The sequence below is a fragment of the Pollachius pollachius genome, assembly GCF_949987615.1.
Source record: "Pollachius pollachius genome assembly, chromosome: 7".
NCBI classification, from domain to species: Eukaryota; Metazoa; Chordata; class Actinopteri; order Gadiformes; family Gadidae; genus Pollachius; species Pollachius pollachius.
In genome coordinates this window covers 18,798,237-18,819,540 of record NC_136940.1, presented here as the reverse complement: position 1 = coordinate 18,819,540, position 21,304 = coordinate 18,798,237, and the positions used below count along the sequence as shown (strand labels likewise).

At 44.0% G+C, this 21,304-nt stretch overlaps 2 protein-coding genes across 2 annotated transcripts in view; one reads left to right on the top strand and one right to left on the bottom strand.

The window, feature by feature from the left end:
* The window catches only part of mcf2l2 (MCF.2 cell line derived transforming sequence-like 2), a gene marked incomplete at its 5' end in the record, with an annotated part of 81,278 nt that overhangs the window by 32,670 nt on the left and 27,304 nt on the right, over window positions 1-21,304 (bottom strand). The window contains 15 exons of the mRNA XM_079739856.1: window positions 1-5; window positions 1,366-1,458; window positions 2,118-2,210; window positions 2,858-2,927; window positions 4,017-4,132; window positions 5,226-5,292; window positions 15,166-15,254; window positions 15,392-15,495; window positions 16,321-16,507; window positions 16,790-16,981; window positions 17,395-17,586; window positions 18,060-18,179; window positions 19,702-19,816; window positions 20,366-20,490; window positions 20,881-21,030. The exon at window positions 1-5 is cut by the window's left edge and continues 118 nt beyond it. Coding sequence (XP_079595982.1) covers window positions 1-5; window positions 1,366-1,458; window positions 2,118-2,210; window positions 2,858-2,927; window positions 4,017-4,132; window positions 5,226-5,292; window positions 15,166-15,254; window positions 15,392-15,495; window positions 16,321-16,507; window positions 16,790-16,981; window positions 17,395-17,586; window positions 18,060-18,179; window positions 19,702-19,816; window positions 20,366-20,490; window positions 20,881-21,030 — 1,718 coding nt within the window. The remainder of the gene's footprint in view (window positions 6-1,365; window positions 1,459-2,117; window positions 2,211-2,857; window positions 2,928-4,016; window positions 4,133-5,225; window positions 5,293-15,165; window positions 15,255-15,391; window positions 15,496-16,320; window positions 16,508-16,789; window positions 16,982-17,394; window positions 17,587-18,059; window positions 18,180-19,701; window positions 19,817-20,365; window positions 20,491-20,880; window positions 21,031-21,304) is intronic.
* Window positions 8,181-10,978, top strand: b3gnt5a (UDP-GlcNAc:betaGal beta-1,3-N-acetylglucosaminyltransferase 5a). The gene is made up of 2 exons (XM_079739855.1): window positions 8,181-8,556; window positions 9,114-10,978. The coding sequence occupies exon 2, from the start codon at window positions 9,595-9,597 to the stop codon at window positions 10,777-10,779; it is 1,185 nt and encodes a 394-aa protein (XP_079595981.1). The 5' UTR covers window positions 8,181-8,556; window positions 9,114-9,594; the 3' UTR covers window positions 10,780-10,978.

The following is a 21,304-nucleotide window of genomic DNA, read 5'->3' as shown; positions in this document are numbered from 1 at the left end:
ATCTCCTGGACAACGTAGAGACACACCACCAATTTCAATTTGCGTACTTTGAATGAATCCTGCATTATCCTTGTACATATACGGCGGTTCATAGAAATACAACTACGTTCATTGTTCTTTTCTGTCATTTTTGTTCCAATGGTTGCCGTCTATAGATTTGTATTTGCATTTTTGTGAGTTATTGAGGTAACTATCTTCGATATCTTACTCCAGATAAAGCAAACAATAACACAATATTGGCCATCTTCCATATGATTCCACACCATCCGTGTCTGAAACATTCACAGCTCCTTCTGCAAGCCTCTCTAACCTTGAAAAGCTTTCATCTCGCCGCGCATTCATCCTCTTTACGACATACTCTCTTCTACACTCGAGCCCCATGAAGCTGCGTGCTGCGTCCATACTTACAGCAGCATCCTTCGCTTCGAGTCTGACACCACACTTAACCCCATAAAACACTAGTCTTCGGGAGAACCAAATTAGAAGGCACAAGCAAGCAGTGAATGAGAGGCGTTATGTCCAGGGCGTACTCTATTTGCTCACTTTATCTCTGGTTGTCATGGTGTGGTGCGACGTAGAATTATCCAAACCACTAATGTGTTTTTGAGGAGGAAGGAGCTGAATCAGAGGGTGAAAGTGGAGAGGCTGTGGGGGCTTTTAAAAGGTGAATAAACTCGGCCCTAAGAAGAAAGCAGACCCAGGAATAAACTCAAGGAGGGTAGAATGGAGGAAATAGGAATATCGGCGAGTTAATAATTGATATTGGTGTCTGCAGAGCTAACAAGAGGGGATATTAAGTTAAGACTGTTAACTTAATTAGTAGTAAAACAACTGCAGGGATACAGAGCTATGCTGTGTGGTCCTAAGTGTACTACAGATGGAAGGGGCTGGACAGGATGCTCCCTATTACTGTGGAGGAGGTTCAGTGGATTCTGCCGTCTGCATCAAAGACGACCGGAACCAAAAAGTCTAACCTTTGCACAAAGTTCCTATTCCCAAATTATTTATTTTTTGACCACATCATGGAAAATTATCTGCAGTATGAGCAGAATAGCATTTATGTTGTCTGTTAAGAAAAACAGAAAACAGAAAACTTGACTTGACGTAACTTTTTTATGTAACCCACATAGCAATGTGTGTTATTATCGATGAAAGCTGTGTTGTATCTCTTGCTAATATCTATTGACTTACAAATCCCTACTCTAAATTAATATTCAGAATTTCCCTCAACACTTGAGGCCAATTTTGGCGTCAGTAGTCGTGACTTTGAACAAAAAGTCTTTTTTCAGCGATTTTACACAATGAGAGATAGACGAGTGGAGATAGTGTGAGAGTGGAAGTGCATTAGTAACAGTGTGTCATTGCCTTTAGCAGGAGCTGGTATTTTGTGATGCGCTGCACCGGCTTCAGTAGATACGCATCCAGCGAGAGCTTGTGATCCAGCTTCTTCTGACACTCCTGTTTGTCACGAACATCAAACATGAATACACACGATCAAGATATGACATCAACACATAATGGTACCGCAGAATTATGTTCATCATTCTACCCTACAATGTCAAAGTCATCATTGCCTTTGTATGATGTAGTTCAGCCTCTGTGTTCCACTTGTTTTTTTTGTTGTTTCATCTCTACCTTAATTATAATGTGGCTGTCTTATCCGTTCCATTACAGAAATAAATTGCAACGGTATCACTCTGTGTTTGTGTGTGTGTGAGTATGTGATTGTGCGTATGTGTGTGCGTCTTTGCTTGTGCGTTTGTGTGTGTGCGTCTTTGCGTGAGAGCACGTGTGTGTGTGTGTGTGTTTGAGAGAGTATGTGATTGTGTGTGTATGTGTATATGTGTGTCATCTTTGTTTGTGCGTTTATGTGTGCGTGTGTGTGTGTTTGTGTATTTGCATGAGCGTGGTGTGTGTGTCTCCCTGCGAAATGTGCGCCTATGTGAACGTTTGTGTATATGTGTGTGTCTGTGTATGTATGCCTGCTTGCGTGTGTGTGTGTTTGTGTGTGTGTGTGTGTGTGTGTGTGTGTGTGTGTGTGTGTGTGTGTGTGTGTGTGTGTGTGTGTGTGTGTGTGTGTGTGTGTGTGTGTGTGTGTGTGTGTGTGTGTGTCTTACCTGAAAGAATAGACTGTCTCCACACTGCCTCCAGAGGACCTCTGATCGTGGTTTATTCTGACAGTACTTCTCATACACCTGAAGCTCTTCTTTCTGTTGACAGATATGGTTTAACCCCACACGGCGAAAGGCAATGTTTACTTTCCGTTTTTGTTTACATGTACAATTGAGAAGTTGCAAGCATATGGAATTGTTCAAACATAAGTGTATGTTTTTTCGACATTCAGTCATTTAGGCTGAAATTCTCCACCAAAAAGGGGCGGAAGTCAAGATAATATTAACAAGACTATGATATCCAGAGGAAGCAAAAAAAAAGTATTGACTGTGTTTGGAATCATGCCAACCCCCAGTTCTACTTGCTGTAGGTCTACATGTGGCTTTGACCCCAGGTTTTTGAAGACGCCGGGCATGCTAACCAGATGACGGGAAGCATATGCATGTTTGGCCAATCTTACATACTTTGCTGGCAAGTTATAGCTGGATAATTGGCTCCCAAATGGATCCAAACCGGACTAGCGGGATAATTTGCTGGCTGATTGGACATGTGTTGTGACTAATTAAGGCTAAATGGTTATCAGTGTCTAATAAGCATATAGCTACACAAGCTAACTGAGAGGGCTGTTGGTTATCATGCTGCATTGCAGACATGTTGATGTACAAGAGTTGTGTGTTGTTTTGAACGTAGCATAACATGCTTTGATTGAACTAAGTAGCACTGATAGTTCTTCAGTTTTCCTCACCCTTTTCAGAAAGCAGGTCCCAACCAACTCTGGCTTCTCTTCACAGTTCTCCAGCTCCTTCAGAAACGTCCTGCATTTCAGTCACACACATGTCAACCTTACAGGATGGACTTCGATCAGGCACAATTAACTAGAAAATTAGATAAGAATGAATGAGAGAGATTGAAAAGATGACGGTAGTCAGACTAAACTTTTTTCCATAGAGCGATCTGATGGTTCACTAAAGCATTGAGCAGCACTCTTGATGATGCTGTAGATAGGCCTACGTTCAATCAGTCTACCAAACACATGTACCACCGATAACAGACACTTAGTGTACATGACCAGTCTAACTAAGGCAAAGTCCTCAGCCATATACCTTATGTGCGTGTGCACTCGCGAGGGCGAGAGAGAGAGCAAGAAAGAGTGAAAAAAAGGAGAGATACAGAGATAGTGAGAGAGAAAGCGGGCTTCTTTTGAATAAAACTACATCGACTACTGAATCACACACACACAAATTCTCCACTATCTATAACCACTTATACCTCTTTTGGCTAACCCGAGGCACAAAGATTGCATCCATGTGTTACATACTGGATGTTCAAAGCCCAGTGTGTTAGCCCTTTAATGACCCCGTGGTTTTGAGTGGGGTAAACTACATTCACCTGACCAAAACTCTCAGAGTGCTCTCTCTCTCTCTCTCTCTCTCTCTCTCTCTCTCTCTCTCTCTCTCTCTCTCTCTCTCTCTCTCTCTCGCTCCCTCCGATTATCAGTCTTGTATGATTTATTTTGCTGTATATTTGTGTGTTGCTTAATAAGACATGGCTGGGTTAAAAATGTTCGTCTGCAAATGTAGTGCCAGTCTCCTGAACTTTGCATCGAAGCGCACAAGTGGTCCATTTCTAAGCGGCCGTGGGGTCTGAGAGAACCAAGTTGCATTATGGGATACGGCGCTGCTGCCTGGAGTCTACAGTTTCCTAGTGTAGTGTGACCAAATACATTAAAGCATTCCACTGCATTCGCTGGGGATGTTTGAAGTGATTTAAATGGCAAATCAATTAACAAATGTTATATGGCCACTTGCTAGAAGTTTATGTTCCGAGAATTTAAAGCTTTTGGTTCATTTTTATGGCCTCAGACTAATACAGAGTCAATCATAAAAACATGCACAGACACTCACCTATTGTGGAATTCATAAATCTCTGGCAGATTCCCGAACAACACATCCCGCTTGTTTTCCAGCGAGGGAGGGATGAGGTGGCTGAGCTCAGAGTTATCCAGCTCGGAAAAGTAGCCCTGCAACACAGAGATGGCCCCCGGAGTTAGGGGGGGAGGTTGTACATTTGGGTTTGTAGAAGGGAGAGGTTTAGGTAGGCTTTAGAAGGGGAGGTCAGGGGCGATAATGAAGACAGAACAGTGTGTGTGTGTTGGGGGAAGGGAGGGGGGTATGGAGGGAGTTTTTGCCAAGGATCAGAAAGGAGGGTTAAATTGGAAAAAGAGAGGGAGAGGGGTGAAAGTGGGTAGAGGTTAGGGGAACACGAATAAAAGACAGCGGTGGAAATGACAAGAGAGAAATTACAATAATGAGAGCAATGAAGAAAGTCTGCAGTGTGAATGAGGGGCGGGGCTGAAGAGCATCAGTCATACTTGATCAATAAAGAGCTTTGCGGCAGTTTACGTCCATCATTTTCACACTTGGGATCATCTGACATACATTGATTCTTTCTTCTGAATATTATATAATTATCAATTGAAATGATTAGTTCAATCAGTACAGTCGCAGAACATAGCTTCATTTCCCCAATGAATATTTTGTATAATTTAAATTAAATTAATTTTCCAGTTGTGGTTTTATCTTCTGTTTATATCCACATTAGACATGAATTTGAGTTTTTTAATCTGAGGTGTGTATTATGGCAAATCAGTAGCAGTGATCGTATGATTGTCATTATTGTATAAACTATGATGTATGAGAAGCAGAGAGCCACTGAGGTGGAATTTAATGGCGAAGACAAAAGGGAATGCATATGCAAATTGAATATTGTCTACGGATAAAGCAATATTGGAGCATATATTTTGAGATAATATCTCTAGGAATACCCTGGGTGTTCAATATTAATAATATTAATCTTTACCCATATAGAAGACCTTATTCATTGGTAAATTGGGAGGATTTACCTTGTAGAATATTTTGGGAAAGTATACACATTTTATTGAACTGCATTCTGAACGCTATCTGAATGGGGACATGGAATGTAGAAATAAAACAACGCATGCATCATGGTTTTGAAATAATCTGGAAGGTCTCCCCACCCGGTTAACCAAAGTCCACTAGTTAAATAAGGTATGTTGCAGCACAGAGAATGCAATGAACAAGGCAAAATGTCACCTCCATGATGCTTTGTAACTCTTCAACATACAGCCGCTCAGTTTCAATCAGCTCTGTCATGATGTGTCTGGAAGAAGAAATAGAGAGGAGAGGAAGGGAGAGAGTAGAGAAAGAGAGAGAGAGAGAGAGAACACACAATTAGCTTTGTACTTTATTATCATATGTAATTATTCAGAGTATGTGTAGCAGGTTGCTATAGCAGCAACATGTTCAGCTCTTGGCCAACAGTTCAATTAGCGTGCAGCGGCATATCAACGATGTTCCTACAGTTGAGTGGGTGTGTGCTGCTCTTCCTGGCTGATATCTAATTCAGATAACACACTTAGACATAACTTAAGGAAACTATTGTTATGCAAGGTTCCTCACATGTCTGTAGGTCTTATAAAAACACACCAAATGCCATGAGCCACCTGTTAAAAATGTCCCTTTTAAATTAAATCACGTCTAATCGGGCCTCTCCTTGTTGTTATTTAGCACTGTTGCTAGGAGCCACTGCTGCCCCAAAGCGGAAAGCAAATGACCACCAATAAAAATCTTTCCAGCTGTTTCTTCTACATTACATATCTATCATTAGTGGTGGTCAAACCCAGTTCTTCTGATATTTAAAAATCTTCGAAGGCGTGAAAAGGATTTGTATACCTCGACTAACTTACTAGCTAACTAACTCACTAACACTCACTCACTCACTCACTCACTCACTAGCATGATTTGTGACACATCCCCTAACCCTAGGGTGGGTTGGGGGGAGGCGGCAGGGAGGAACGGTGGGGTTAAAATACATAGTGAGAGGGAGGAGAGTAGGAGGGGTTAAGCCTCAACCACTCCCACCGGCAGGGGGGAAGCGGGGGGAAAGAAGACAGTGAGGAGTCAGGAGAAGCCTCAGGAATGAGAAGCCTGTGACCCTGCCCTGAGAGGCGTAGGGGAAGAGTTGGGGAAAGAACTGATGGAAAAAGTAGAAAGAGGTGAAAAAGGGGAGGTGGCTCTGCTTTGAGCATGAAAACTGTGAAACTAGAGCAACTGGACGTGAGGCACTAAAGCAGAAGCAGGGGACAGCAGAACCCAGAAGGATGGGTCTACACTGAGGGATAAAGGACTAAATGGACCTTTAATGCTCCATGGACAGGAGGGTTGGCTCTCTACCACAGCACGTGATCTGTTCACTCAGGGATCAGCTCAATGGTTCAACTGTAGTTTAACCTCCCTTACCCTTACAAATAATCTGGTACGTACATCTACTGTGTTTGTGTGTGTGTGTGTGTGTGTGTGTGTGTGTGTGGGGGGGGGGGGGGGGGGGGACTCTATAATACAGTGTCACAGTGTTTAGGGTTAAATGTGTTTGACTGCCAGAGAAGGAGAGAGCGAGGGAGAGCGAGAGAGAGCAGGAGAGAGCAAGAGAGAGTGATGGGGTGGGACAAGAGCACAAAACATACATCAGCCTGAAGCATTAAGGTTGTGCCAATGTGTGTAGGGGGCGATTGAGAAAGAGAAACAAGATTTGAGCTAAAGCTAGGTTGAAAACATGATGAACCCACCAAACCAATTCCAAAAACCTCTACACTGTGTCCCTGGGCGACCTCTCCAGCACCCCCAGTCGTGGGACTGCACACATTGTGTTTACAGAAGCTAGCATGTGGAAGCTATTGCAGCCCCAGCGGTACATTATAAAATAGTAGCCCAGAGAAACCACCAGGGTGGAAACCTCTCCAAAATGGCTGCTTGGCCGTTAGTAGGTACTGGTTGGTATTGGCACTTTTAATGGGCGTTCGCACACACACACGCGCACACACACACACACACACACACACACACACACACACACACACACACTTGTAACTGTCGACAGCAGCTGTATGAAAGAGAAATCCCTTATCATATAACAATTTTGGTAAGTTATATGGGACATAATGATTCACAGCTTAGTTAGCTGGGTTATTCATTTTCTTTAAAAAAAAAACTCTATCTATAGCTCCCCCATTCTCCGTCTGTATCACTCCCCCTATACACACGCAAGTCCATTCAAATGATGTAGATGCCCGGCATTCCTGGAATACTTTCATTGCAATATGCCTGCAGTGTTTTTTGGAGTCTTGCTGATACAGCAAACCCTGTGTGTCAATGGCAGCACATCCTATTACCTCAGTAAATAAATTAAAATAAATGGAAGGGACTGAATTTTAAGGGGCAATCTCGTCAGTGAAATAAATAAAAATAATAAAAGACAACGTACATTTTGTATTTACTTGAAATACGTAATTGATACTTGAGCAACTGGTCCACATAGGGCTAACTGAAGCAAATCCTAAAAAAAGTTTTATCCCCATTTATCAGGAATGTCTCCATGCTCAGCCAGTCACGCAGTACAACTCAGCCTATTTAAGAGGAAGCGTATAAACCATCTGTTCAAACAGTACACAGTACAGTGTGCATGTAGGCATACTGCATGCACATATGTTTATATGCACACATGCATATTGCATACAGAGTGCATGGATGGATATTGTATCAATGTATGTATGTTTGTATCAATGTTTTAATGCCTGTAAATGTCTGGAAAATAACACTTCTATAAACTGAAGACATTTCAATGCACGTAGCTCACAGTTTATGTGTATGCTAGTTGATGTTTAACCACGTTATTAGGTCCATGCTGCCCTCATTGTTGAAAATGCCGGCTCTCTGTGATGGACAGAACTGACACATGGTGTGTTCACACAGATATCAGCAGTTTCTGTGTTAGGTCAAAGTTTTGCTATTATCTGTGGGTTTGTGCTAGGCCAGCTGTCACATTGACCCTGTTGCATTTTGCAAGAAGGCACGAATGCATGTTTTATATGGACATTTGGTTTGGCATTCTGAGAATGATGTAACGAGACCAATAACCACACCCACTTTCAGTGGTATGTAGGCGTATTCTTAAAATGAGGCTGCACAACTACAAACTATCACCTTGTTCTGCACGCACTTCCTCAGCTGGTGCACGATTTAAGTCATCTAACACAAACTAGGCGTTTGTACGTTTATTTTCGCGAGAGATGAGAACAACGCATTCACCATCAGAGGAACAGGATAGATTAATTACCCAGAAAAAAATGTACTTTGAATTTTGCGTTGTGTGTGCGTGTGTGGTGAGCTAGGACTGTAAGGGCCATGTTGCATATATTATACCACGGTAGAGCGCCTACCTGACAAGGATGGTCTGATTCATGACGTTATTAGGATGTCTGCTCTACCTCACGTGGGTAGCCAGACATCGTCCCCAAACGGAGATAAATAATAAAACCCGGAGTTCTTGCCCGCTGAATCGTCAGGGGACTGATTCAGCTGCACGCAGGTCAGTAAGGTTTTCACAACTTAACAAACTCGGGTCGGATTTTTCTAATCAACTCCAGCAATTCGCGTAGGTTAGAGCCTAAAACATAATCTAATCAGTCAGCATGGGCGATTATGAGTCGTGTCAGGATGTAGGCTAGTCTTTGTTCGTGTTCATAGTTGTGTTTAATACTTTTGAGCAGTGGACGCAGTGGTGGCGTTGCAGCGGCGTGTGTATACTTTAACCTAAACGTTGGCGCAACACATTGTTTGATTCTTTTGAAACCAGTTTTAATAGGTCGTAATGTTTTTGTCATACTTTGTGGATACTTTTTGGATTGCTGCATACATACAGAACGAAGTCTATATCAATCTTGATTTGCATTAAAAAAAAAGTATGAAAAAAACTGCTCTCTGCCGTTCTGATCATTGTATCGATCTAGGTCTTTCAATCAGTCTTTTTATTTTTTTTCTTCCATAGTGTGGTAGGCCTACTCATTCCCTTTTAAAAACCGGGATCCCACACAAGTGATGAGCTTACAACTAATTCTGGCTATTCTTCTTTGCTTTGACCAACAGATGAGCTGCCACGGCTGACCCCCTACTCCCCCCCCCCCCCCCCCCCCCCCCTTCCCCTCGCCCCACTACAATTGGTGCTATGCCAGCAGAAGGGGAGGGAAGTTGTGAGGAAAAGGAAATGTGCAGGGCTGGTGTTTGACATCTGGTGGGTTTTTTCCTCACACTGTGAGAAGAACAAAACAGTCACTTGCACATTGCGTCGAGAACTTCATCAGGGAAGCCATTGCGCTCATGAGACTGACCCAGGGTTGCTGGACTAGACAACCAACTTGAAAACCAATAGAAAATGGCTCCAAAACCAATTGAAAATGTCTTTCAAGAACACGCATGTGCTATTCCCAAACCAATTGTAAGAAAGCAGAGGCAAACATGGTAGTAAATATTCCTCTATAGTGGCATCCGGGGAAGACAAGAGCCAGGGAAACCATAAAAACTGAGAAAGCGAAGCATCCCACAGAGTCAAGTAGCAGAAGCAGAAATTATGTTTATCAATTTCCGCCGAATCAGCAAGGGCCGATGCGTGCAGCTGTTGGCGGCCAGCCTGGTCCTGTATGTGATGCTGGTGGGCTGGGAGCCATTGGACCACCACGTCGTCAGCCACGTGCGCTCGTTTTGCTACCGCTACCTCGTCAACGAGTTTGACTTCAATGCCACCTTCGGCATCGCCGCCCACCGGCGCCACGACGGCCCCGAGACAGGTCATGATGGCGGCGGGACGACCGGCTTCCCTTACCTCATCAACCACTCGGACAAATGTGATGGTGGCGGAGGGTGGGACCGAGTGCTCCTGCTCCTGTTTGTCAAATCGTCGCCCGAGAACTCTGCGCAACGCCGGGCGATCCGGGATACATGGGGCAACGAGTCCTTCATGCGGGGCCAGCTGGGCGAGCGTGTGCGCGTGCTGTTCGCCCTGGGCGTGCACCCTGATCCGGGCCAGCGGCTCCGGGTTCAGGAGGACCTGCTCCGCGAGGACCGGGCCCACGGCGACCTGATACAGCAGGACTTCGCCGACACCTTCCACAACCTCACGGCCAAGCTGGTGCTGCAGTTCCGGTGGGCCCGCCGCCACTGCCCCGACGCGCGCTTCCTCATGTCGGCCGACGATGACGTCTTTGTGCACGTGCCCAACCTGCTGAGGTACCTGCGGGGCCTGCTGGACTCGCCGAGTGGCGGGCGAGACTTGTGGGCGGGCCACGTTCACAGAGGGGCGCCCCCCAACCGTCGGAAGAGCAGCAAATACTACGTCTCCCGGGAGCTGTACCCCTTGTCCTGCTACCCGGACTACACGGCTGGCGCGGGCTACGTGGTCTCCGGGGATGTGGCCGCCAAGATCAATGGGGCCACTATGGTGCTCCGCTCCTCCATGCACATCGACGACGTGTTTATGGGGATGTGCGCCAGCGTGGCGGGAGTTTTCCCCCTGGACCACGCCTACTTTTCAGGCGAGGGGAAGGCACAGCACCACCCGTGCATTTTCGACCACATGATCACGTCGCACGGCCACGAGGCAGACATGTACGCACTGTGGCGCGCCACGACCGAGCGCGAGCTAGCCCGGTCGGCCGCGGGGCCGCTGAGGGATACGTACTGCGCGGCGGTGAGGGTCGCGCTGCTTTGCCGGCCCCACTATCAGGACACTTATTCCTGCATGGCGGCCTTCAGGTGAGAAGGTGGACCTTTGGGGCAGCTATGACATTAGCATCCAATAATAAAAATATCATGTGTCCAAATAGTTCAGAAGGCATTGCTGCACTTGAAAGTTGAACTACCACAATTATCATCTAATGTTTTTTTTTTAATTTATTCATATTTTTTAAATATTTTTCTGCTTTACAATTATTTGCTGTTGTGTTCTCCCCGTTGAATTAAAGACCAAAATGAGGATCTTCTAAACAATGTATTTGTTTGTTGTTGTCCTTTTCTTGTGGGAGGTAGCAGCAACGATGTGACAGTTGCTGCTTTGATTTTTCGATTTTCCACACTAATTAAACCCCAAACGAGTGGGCCGGTGTGGGAAGCTACTATGTTTAGCTCCCTATTCTTTAGAAGACTACTCTTTCACAACTTTTCTTTTTGTGAGTTTCTATTATATTCTTTCTAAACTGAAATGCAGAAGAACACTATACAAGACAGTATAAAAAGATTTGCTGCTCTATATATAAATACAAGTTGATTTTCTGATACTGTTTAGGCATATAAGGCAGGTCATGAGAACTGAGTAAAACCATTAAAACGCTGAGCATATCCCAGTGGTGGAAAATTAAGCAGAAGTTACTTATTCGTAAGACTCCTGTAACACTGCACATGATGCTAGCATTCGAAGTATCCCAGCAACTCTAGTTTTGGTGTCTGTACCACAGCAAATATTGCTTTCTGTACCATAGCAAATATCACTCAGTATTATGAAAATTACTCTGCATTATTCAACCTCAGTATGCATTATTAGTTTCAAACCTAAGCAAATATATGCCCCTTGCAACCAACCAGCTACTACTGCAGTGATGTATCCCTATGTCTGGGTGGCTATAAAGAGTGTAGGGACCAGGGTCTGAAATGAACGGGAGAACACTTGTCATTTCATCAAATCATTAAAAGAAAAGGTTTCTTTGTTTAACTTCCACCCCGTTTCCCTCGGATGTACTTTTTCTTTGTCTGAAGTGGCTGCTTAGCCAGGGAGCGGAGTAATTATGACAAGGCCATGCATCATCGTCATCACAGGAGGTTCTTTGGGCGAGGAAAAGGGAAGAATGCCAGAGATTTAAACCAAAAAACCAAACGGTTTCTCTCTCCGTCTCGTTCTCCGCAACCCCCATGGACCCCGCTTGACGTGGGAGCGCTCAATCTTTGTCTGGTGTATGGCTGTCTGCCCATCTCTCTCTCTCTCTCTCTCTCTCTCTCTCTCTCTCTCTCTCTCTCTCTCTCTCTCTCTCTCTCTCTCTCTCTCTCTCTCTCTCTCTCTCTCTCTCTCTCTCTCTCTCTCTCTCTCTCTCTCTCTTTGCATCAAAACCATCTGACTCAGAAACCCCCCTGCCTACTCCTTTTTTATTATGGTTCATTCCTTCCACCAAGGTGCTTAGTAAAATCTCACTGGGACTTCATAATACCACTTTCAATGACTCTGTCTCTTTCTCTCTATACTTCCCCAATCTTACCCTCTCACCATTGAATAGTAGGTTTCGGAGGTCAGATTAAAAAGGATTGTATTCCTTGGTACATAATGCTCTCTCGGCTTTCTTGATGGCCGTTTACAGTCAACCCCAATTTCATAAAAGTGTTGTCCAATTGCAACATATTGTTATATTTCAAACCTCATATTGTTAGGATATATCTTTAATGATCCTACAGGTAAAGACATCAAGTCCGTGGGAGAATGTGTGGATGATGGCTGGTTTAGAGGCCTCACCTGCCCCGAGTCAGACTGATTGGACTCTGGAGCTGGGTGAAAATGCACATCTGTTGCACATTGACTAATCAATTTGCACAGGTTAAACCAGTCATCACCACACACACTCAGAGAAAGAATTACAATTAGGGCTTTTATCCAAAGCGACTTACATCGGTTAATACATAATCAACCATGCAAGGCGACAGCCACTAGACACTTAACCAGTTAGGGTTAAGTGTCTTGCTCAGAGACACATCAACACTCAGCTAGGAGGAGCTGGGGATCGAACTAGCAACCTTTCAGTTACAAGACAACTGCTCTACCTCCTGAGCTAAGCCGACCCCCCCAGAAAGAGTTCTCTTGCATGGCAACATGGAGCACCAGATCCATATAGCATTATATGTAAAATGACAATAAGCCTGGATTTGCAATGCCAACACCCTGCATCTTTTATGTTTGGATGAGGCCAACAAAAGTTCACCGAGAGGGTGTGAAGTCACATACATTGCTACAAGTTTGCTTTTCACATCAAAATCTCACACCTTGATAACTGGGCCAAACCACAGGGCCAACAAGTAATGATCATGTCTTGCTTTTATGCATTCTCTCAAGCTCTCTCTCACGCTCTTTCCCTCTATCTCTCCCTAGTGCTACCTTTGCACCGAAACCATCTGACTCAGAAACCACCCAAACCAAACAGCCAAAAACAGGTGGTCATGGCTGTTTCCCAATGTGAAGGAAGCATGCTGAACGGCTGCTCTTTTAAGGACGCTACGTCATAGAACGCCGACAAGCACTGTTCAAATGTTGAGAACACTCGGAAATTCGCGCCCTTTTCGTGTCCTTTATTTTTGAGAATTCCGAGATTTTTCAAGGATGCATCGATGCATAAACGAGCCAAAATACCCACAATCCTTTGCGTTCACACGCTGCACAGGATATTTAAAAATTACCACTTTCAATGACTCTGTCTCTTTCTCTCTATACTTGCCCAATCTCACCCTCTCACCATTGAATAGTAGGTTTCGGAGGTCAGACTAAAAAGGATTGTTCCTGTATTCCTTGGTACATAATGCTCTCTCTTGGCTTTCTTTATGGCCGTTTACAGTCAACCCCAATTTCATAAAAATGTTGTCCAATTGCAACACATTGTTATATTTCAAACCTCGTATTGTTAGGATATATCTTTAATGATCCTGCAGGTAAAGAAATCAAGTCTGTGGGAGAATGTGTGGATGATGGCTGGTTTAGAGGCCTCACCTGGCCCGAGTCAGACTGATTGGACTCTGGAGCTGGGTGAGAATGCACATCTGTTGCACAGTGACTAATCAATTTGCACAGGTTAAACCAGTTATCACCACACACGCTGAGAGAAAGAGATCTCTTTCATGGCAACATGGAGCACCAAATCCATGTAGCATTATATGCAAAATGACAATAAGCCTGGATTTGCAATGCCAACATCCTGCCTCTTTTATGTTTGGAGGAGGCCAGCAAAAGTCCCCTAGGTGGAGTTGGCAGCCACCGAGAGGGCGTGCAGTCACATACATTGCTACAAGTTTGCTTTTCACATTAACATTGAGAATCTCACACCTTGTTAACCGGGCCAAACCACAGGGCCAACAACTAATGATCATGTCTCGCTCTTATGCTCTCTCTCAAGCTCTCTCTCACGCTCTTTCCCTCTATCTCTCCCTAGTGCTACGTTTGCACCAAAACCACCTAACTCAGAAACCACCCAAACCAAACAGCCAACAACAGGTGGTCATGGCTGTTTCCCAATGTGAAGGAAGCATGCTCAACGGCTGCTCTTTTAAGGACGCTACGTCATAGAACGCCGACAAGCACTGTTCAAATGTTGAGAACACTCGGAAATTCGTGCCCTTTTCATGTCCTTTATTTTTGAGAATTCCGAGATTTTTCAAGGATGCATCGATGTATCCTCAATGAGCCAAAATACCCACAATCCTTTGCGTTCACACACTGCAAGGGATATTTAAAAATTGCGTATAGAAAGCAGTACACATTGCTTTACACAAGTGAAGTTATTTGAAATTTGAATGTTTCAGAAATATTCTGTGCCATATTGCTTTTTATAGATTAATCATGTAAATGCAGAAAATTTAACCCGTGCGATTTCTTTCAAACGTTTTGCAACGTAATGATAGGCTATATTTTCCTTGGATTGATTTGTTTTAATATGTAAGTAGGGGGTGTTTAAACAAACTACTGCCGCCAGTAACAATTTCAATAATTAAAATATTAAAATATTTAACACTGGAGCAATAATTAAGAAGCGGAAGCGCTTCCACACTAGCAAGTCGTTCCAAACTCTGAATGCTACAAACACTAGGCAGCACTCTAGTCTCATCTCCATAGGATGTGACTAGCAAGGAAGTGTTCTAGCAAGACTGCAGCCTTCACTTTGTGAAACAGTCTCTCTCTCTCTCTCTCTCTCTCTCTCTCTCTCTCTCTCTCTCTCTCTCTCTCTCTCTCTCTCTCTCTCTTTGCTTTTCACATCAACATTGAGAATCTCACACCTTTATAACAAACCACAGGGCCAACAACTTGTGGTCATCCGTCTCGCTCTCTCTCTCGCTGCTTTGAATGTACCGGGGTCAGGTTCCTGGGTTTGTGTTTTGTTTCTGTTGTTTTGTGGTCACTTACCTGCGTCTGTTGGAGAGGCTCTCTTCGGTCTCTGCAGAAGGCGCCACGTGCGTGGAACCCCCCTGGCTTGCTTCATGCATCACCTCAATCTGACACACACCCACACGATTTGGGAATGTATTACAGGGTACAAATGGATATGGCAGATGTTTGTCATTGATGTATTGTGTTACCAATTTAAATGCAGATGTATGTGTGTACGTGTGGATAATCTGGCAAAGGTCACCTTGAGGCCTCCCTTTGCCTTGCGTATGTTCTTTTTCTTGTTGGGGTCTGCCTCTGCTGGCTGCTTGCTGCTGTTTGTGTTGTCTGACACTCTGCGGGCGAGAGCTACAACAGAGTGGAACATGGGTAATGTAGTTAATGTTTGTTTTAAGAGCTTTAACGACGTATGATTGCTGTTAATATTTTGGGTTTTGTTTATTGTGCAATAATGCACAATTCAACACGTTTTTTTGAATTGTGCATTATTGCTAATATGTAGGTTCATTCTTGTCAGTTCTTCTTTTGTTTGTTTTCAGAGTCTATATCAGACACTGATAATATTAACGCCAGACAATAAAATATGAAAAAACAAAATGGAAATTGCGAAACACCACCGCCTCTCTCGAGCAACCATTTGCTTTAATTGCTGATTGTGGCACTGATTTCATACATTCACAAAGTGTTGTCCATTAAGGATTTGGCTGGTTAATTGTTCACATTGTACAACTAGATTTAAATCACCCATGATATTGATGCAACCCATCCCCTCTCGCGGTGTAGACGCATTCCGGAATTGTGTGTTCAGCAGCACCCGAAGCTGGAGCTTAATCTTGTCCTACCCAAGTACGTGCATAATGAACTGCCCTGGCTAGGAATTTTTCTCCAATTGAGCCAACAAACAAGCACATCCCTAACTGATGATTCTGAGCCAGGGCAGCTCATAATGCACTTACTCGGGTAGGACAATACAAAGACACAGCTATGTGAGCTGCTAAATACTGATGTTGAAAATAATCGATGTCAATGGCTCGGCAACTGCACATTTCCGATTTTTACACCCACACAGCCCAAAGGGGTGTAACCCGGGGTCTCAACAAACCAAGGCAAGATCCTTTGAGTGTAATATAGAAGATGCCCCACTTGGCCTCATGAGAAGATTACGTAGCTTACACTGTGGGGCCACTGGGGTCCTGGATTGGTTCTTTAGGGGGGGTCTCTTAGGGGAAGACTCAGGCCGCGGGGCCACGGGCTGCACAGGCCTGGTCTGTTTGGCCGACAGCTTCTTTAGGCTAGCGTGTCGCTTCTCGAACATCTCTTGGACATCCTCCAGTCTCTTCAGGGCCTTCAGCACACTGACCTGAGGTGTGTGAGATAGAATGTCAATACATATATGCAGTTGGGAAATTTTTGGTATTTTGGTTCATGTGTTTCGTATCACTATGATTCTTTAAACCGTTCTTTAAACCATATATATACAAGCTGTCTTGTTCTGTTCAGTGTGTTTTGTGTGTCTGTATCCAATGATTTTTACATATAAGCAGTCAACCAGGCAATTTCTACCATTTGTTAGCTGTTGGTTATGCATGTAACCCGACCTTCATTTCCTGAACGTCAGGTGGCTGAGGTTTCCATTTGTTACCTTGATGTCTTCTGAGAGCACCATCTCGTACTGGTTGTGGATGTTCCGGAGCTCCGTCAGCTGCTTCTCGTTGGCTGTCTCCTGGAAGCGCTCGATGTCCACCAGCCCTGACTCCGCCCCTTCTTGTGACTGACACTTGTCCACGGCCTGGGACGCCAGCAGGAAAACACCAGACTCACACCACTGGTTCACCTGGACAGGTGAGGGGGAGGGAGAGACGAAGATTAATTATATGGCAAGTTTATTTATTTATTTTATTTTATCTAGTTTAAATTGTCCTTAAAATATATTACAATTAATTATTTAATTATTAATTATACTCACCTCCTTTTAGTTTCTAGTTGCTTCTATGTAATAAATGAAAAATTCTTAGTAAGTCCTTTATATCCAACCAATATTTGTTAATTGATGAATTATATATGCAGTTAGTAGGTGGATGCATAATTCACATCCAAAAGCTCACAACATGTTCATGACCCCATGGCTCTGCAACACGACAACATGAAGGAGTTCAACTGGGAGGAGAGGTTGTGTTTGACCCCCCCCTCACACACAAACCCAACGGAATGCAAGAACGCTTCAGATGTAGCGTAACTCCTCCGAACCTTATCGATGCCCCGGTGGATCTGCAGCGACTTGGACAAGACGTCCGTCTTCTTGCGGGCCTCGTTGCTGAAGTCATCGCAGACGCGTCGCAGCTCGACGCACTTGGGCCTGATGGAGTCCACGGCGTAGTGGTTGCTCTGGATCAGCTGGTCGCCGTGGGAGGCGTGGAGGTGGGCCTCCTCTAACGTGGCCTGGATCGTGGGGACACACGGGGACATGGTGACAAGGCAGTGACAGGGCCGGGTTGATAGGTGTGATAGGCTCAGTAGGGAGGTGAGAGGACAAATTCCAGGTGTGGTGTGTGCGTGGGGGCAATTATAAACATTTACATATCGCAATGGATAAACTGTTTATGTTTCAGCGCATGTTTTCATTTCCCCATGTACCGAGAGAAAATAGTGTCGTTGTTTGTTTGGTGTGTGTGTTTTACATGAACCTCTGTGAATAGCATGTACTGCCAGCTATCAGGGTAGGGATTTGGGTATGTTTGCATTTTACCATGCACAAGAGAAAAGAGGGGTCTGTGCTTCTTCGGTGTGTGTGTGTTTGCTCGCAGGTCTGCTGAGCTAAGAATGGGAGTGTGCACATGTGTGCCCACGTGTGCACGTGTGTGCATACGCTTGCTTGTCCGACTGCTTGTGCTCGTGTGTATGTGTGTGTGTACCTTGGCCTTTTCTTCTAAAGACTTCAGCTCCTTCAGCAGATATTCCACTCTTGCCACACAATCCCCGTTATCTGTAAGGCCATTAAGCTCTTCCAATAAACTATCCAAGGATAATTTGACCTGGACGTAAGAAAAAGAGGAAGGCAGGAGAGGCAACATGTTCACTTTCTGCAACTGCTCTTAACCACAATGAACTCAAATCATTGTCAGCTGATTTGCATGCAGAATTGCATGCTGATAATATATCTTTGTTAAAAAGTATCCATCAATACTGTTCTATAGCATTAACCAACCCTGACAGGCAAAATATTTATAATTGACTTATCTTATTCATTTCATTAGCCTTTTTAGAGATTTGATTGTGTTTATTTCCAATACTTCTAGAACCATACTTATATGGAAATGAATGCTGCTCTGCCACATATTTATTTAAGCGGTCATGGCTAGAGTCTTACCCTTGCTGGGTAACTACTGAGTAGGTGTGGTTATTGTTTGTCTTTAACAAGCCTCACCTGGCCCGATTCAAACTGGTTATACTCTGGCCCTGCGGCTCAATACCCTAACTACCACACCATTTAGCATGCTAGAAAAAGATGTCCCAATACATAGTATGGCAAATGCTGTATGGCAAAAATACCACGATTTTGTGTACACATCTGCAGTATGTAAGCCATAGATATATATACTGACTAGATATCGCATTCGGCTTCTAAGCATGCATCAACAATGCCTCCATCTTGTGGCAACCGATTTGTGTCATAGGTAATGATGGGTCAAAATATCAATCTTTTTTTGGCTATTCTGCCAAACAATCCTCTGCGCAGCAGAAGATACATCACATCGACGCAGTCGATGGGTGGCACTACAGGTGTGCTTATCAGTTGCATCAACTGTAGTGTGTCCCAATTGTATGCATGCTGTGTGCCACACTATGTAATTTGTAAAGGTAGCTGCAATACGTGCTAAAAAGTAAGCTGGTAAAAAGAAAAAGTATGTGATTTGGAACACAGCCAGAGTTTTGGTGAGGCTGCAAATCTGTTGTGCATTGAGCAATCAATGAACACAGGTTGGACTAACCAAACACACTCAGGAGATCTGTGACATTGCCGAATCGAATCTCTGCTCTGTGTATCCTTTTTCTCTAAACTCTTCAATAATTCAGACCACACACTACAAGTCACCCTACAACTCTTTCCAATGACGAGTTTATTTGCTGCCGTTTAATTGTTTATTAACATTTTGTGCGTAGGGGATAATGCCTCAATGCTCTCTGTATGGTTATTTTATGTTTTTAGTTCCTGTTATCACCTTAAGTCATGCACTGCTATGGAACCCGATATGTATACTCAAGTTTCAAACGGCACTGAAATCTGTCACACGCCCGTATTGCGACGAGTACAGCATTAGCCTGAGGAAGTAAAATGAGGTAGAACTGGAAAAACATTGAAACCTTGATTACAATTCTCGAGTTCTGTTGCCTCCTTTATCATCTTGCCCACAATGTGTACTTGGTTGAACTCTGTTAGAATGGAAACTCAACTTAGTTTCAATAACACACTTGTTTCGGTGGTAATGGCTATGGACAGAGGGAAGGCAGAGGGGTCACACGCAAAGTGTTAAAATAATGAATGCAGACTTTCACCTCTCTGTAGTCCTGTTCAAAGTGTCGCAACTGCAAACACTGTTCCAGTTTCAGATGGTGTTTTGACCAGAACTGCTCGAAGGCATTTTCTGTCTCGTCCAGCTGGGCTAACAGCCTAGAAAAATACATACACATATACACACACACATATACACATACACACACATGCACACACACACACACACACACACACACACACACACACACACACACACACACACACACACACACACACACACACAAAGCACACAAACACACAGTGGTAAAACAACATGAAGGAGTAAAAATATAAAATATACAAATATTTTACGTGAAACCACTCTCTATTTATACTAGATTGAGATTTAGCTTTCAGTATGCAGGATCAGCAGGGCTTAGAACAAATAAATGGCAGATAATAAGCAGTATTACTCCTGACTGGAGCATCCTTAGAACTAATCCCAGGAACAAAATCAAAGTCAAATAATTAGTATCCACACACAGTCTGGGTGTGTCTGAGTCAACCATTAGATGGCTCAGAGTATCCAGTGGTCTACATTGTGTGTGCTGCAGGCTGGCCGGTTGTATAAATGGCAAAAACACATGACAGCACTTTTACAATGTGGAATGGTTTATCTGTGGGGTTTTTTTGCGTTGGAGAAAAACACCCTTCAGGGTCCCTTACCTTTCTACGGTGGTCTGGTTCTCTATTTCGTCTGGATTGAGTTTGTGGCTCTCTGATTTGGCCGACTGTTCCTTTATACAACCTAGTAATGTCGTTCCCTGCTTTAGTGCTAGTTTCAATTCATCCTATACAAAAAGAATGAAAGAAAACATAGGGTTATCATGTCATTTCTTGCATCATGAAAAGGCACACAATGTACATGTGGTCATGCAAGTGTTATCCAGTCTCTACTAGTAGCTGTATGCATTCATATGCACACATTGCACACACAGGCAATGTTACATGCAATACTTAGTCAAAAACATTGATAGACACTCAAATAATTTCACATACATTCTCTATTGACTGACCACCATCGTTTCTTGTGCATAAAATGTGCATGTGCGTGTGCACGCGCGTACGTATCTGTATGCACATGTGTGTGTGCCTTCGTGTGTGCTTTCGTTTGTGCATGTCTGGATATGTGTGTCTGTGGGCGGGCCTGAACGGGTCTGTCTGTGTGTGGGGCCTTGCACCTTGAGCGTGGTGTGTTTCTCAGTGTGTGCGGTCAGGAGTTCCTTGGTGCACGGTACGTCATTGGGCAGCTCCGTTTCGGCCAGGTCCGTGCCAAACTTCTGCAGCATCTTGGCTGTGGTCTTCACCGTCACTGCAAAGTTCTCGATAGCCTGCGTCAGGTTGGGGTCGGAGGTCAATTTAAATCCTGTCTCTTATGAACCGGAAAGGATGTTTCAATGAGGCTGCCAGTCACAAGCCTGCCCATTACTCATTTTACAGTCAATTTCAAAATGCTAAACATTCAGTGTCTGTAGATAGTGTTGATTTTCCTGAATGCCTTTAAAAAGTGATTATTGATGTTTCATTGTGAGCCTGCAGTCAGTAGACCTGAGAAATTGAGCTATAATTGTGTTTTTCCTTCAGTTGGGAATAGCAGTGAATCCC

Excerpts from the sequence above, each read along its gene's own strand:
- b3gnt5a (XM_079739855.1), top strand. The coding sequence starts at position 9,595 with ATGTTTATCAATTTCCGCCGAATCAGCAAGGGCCGATGCGTGCAGCTG.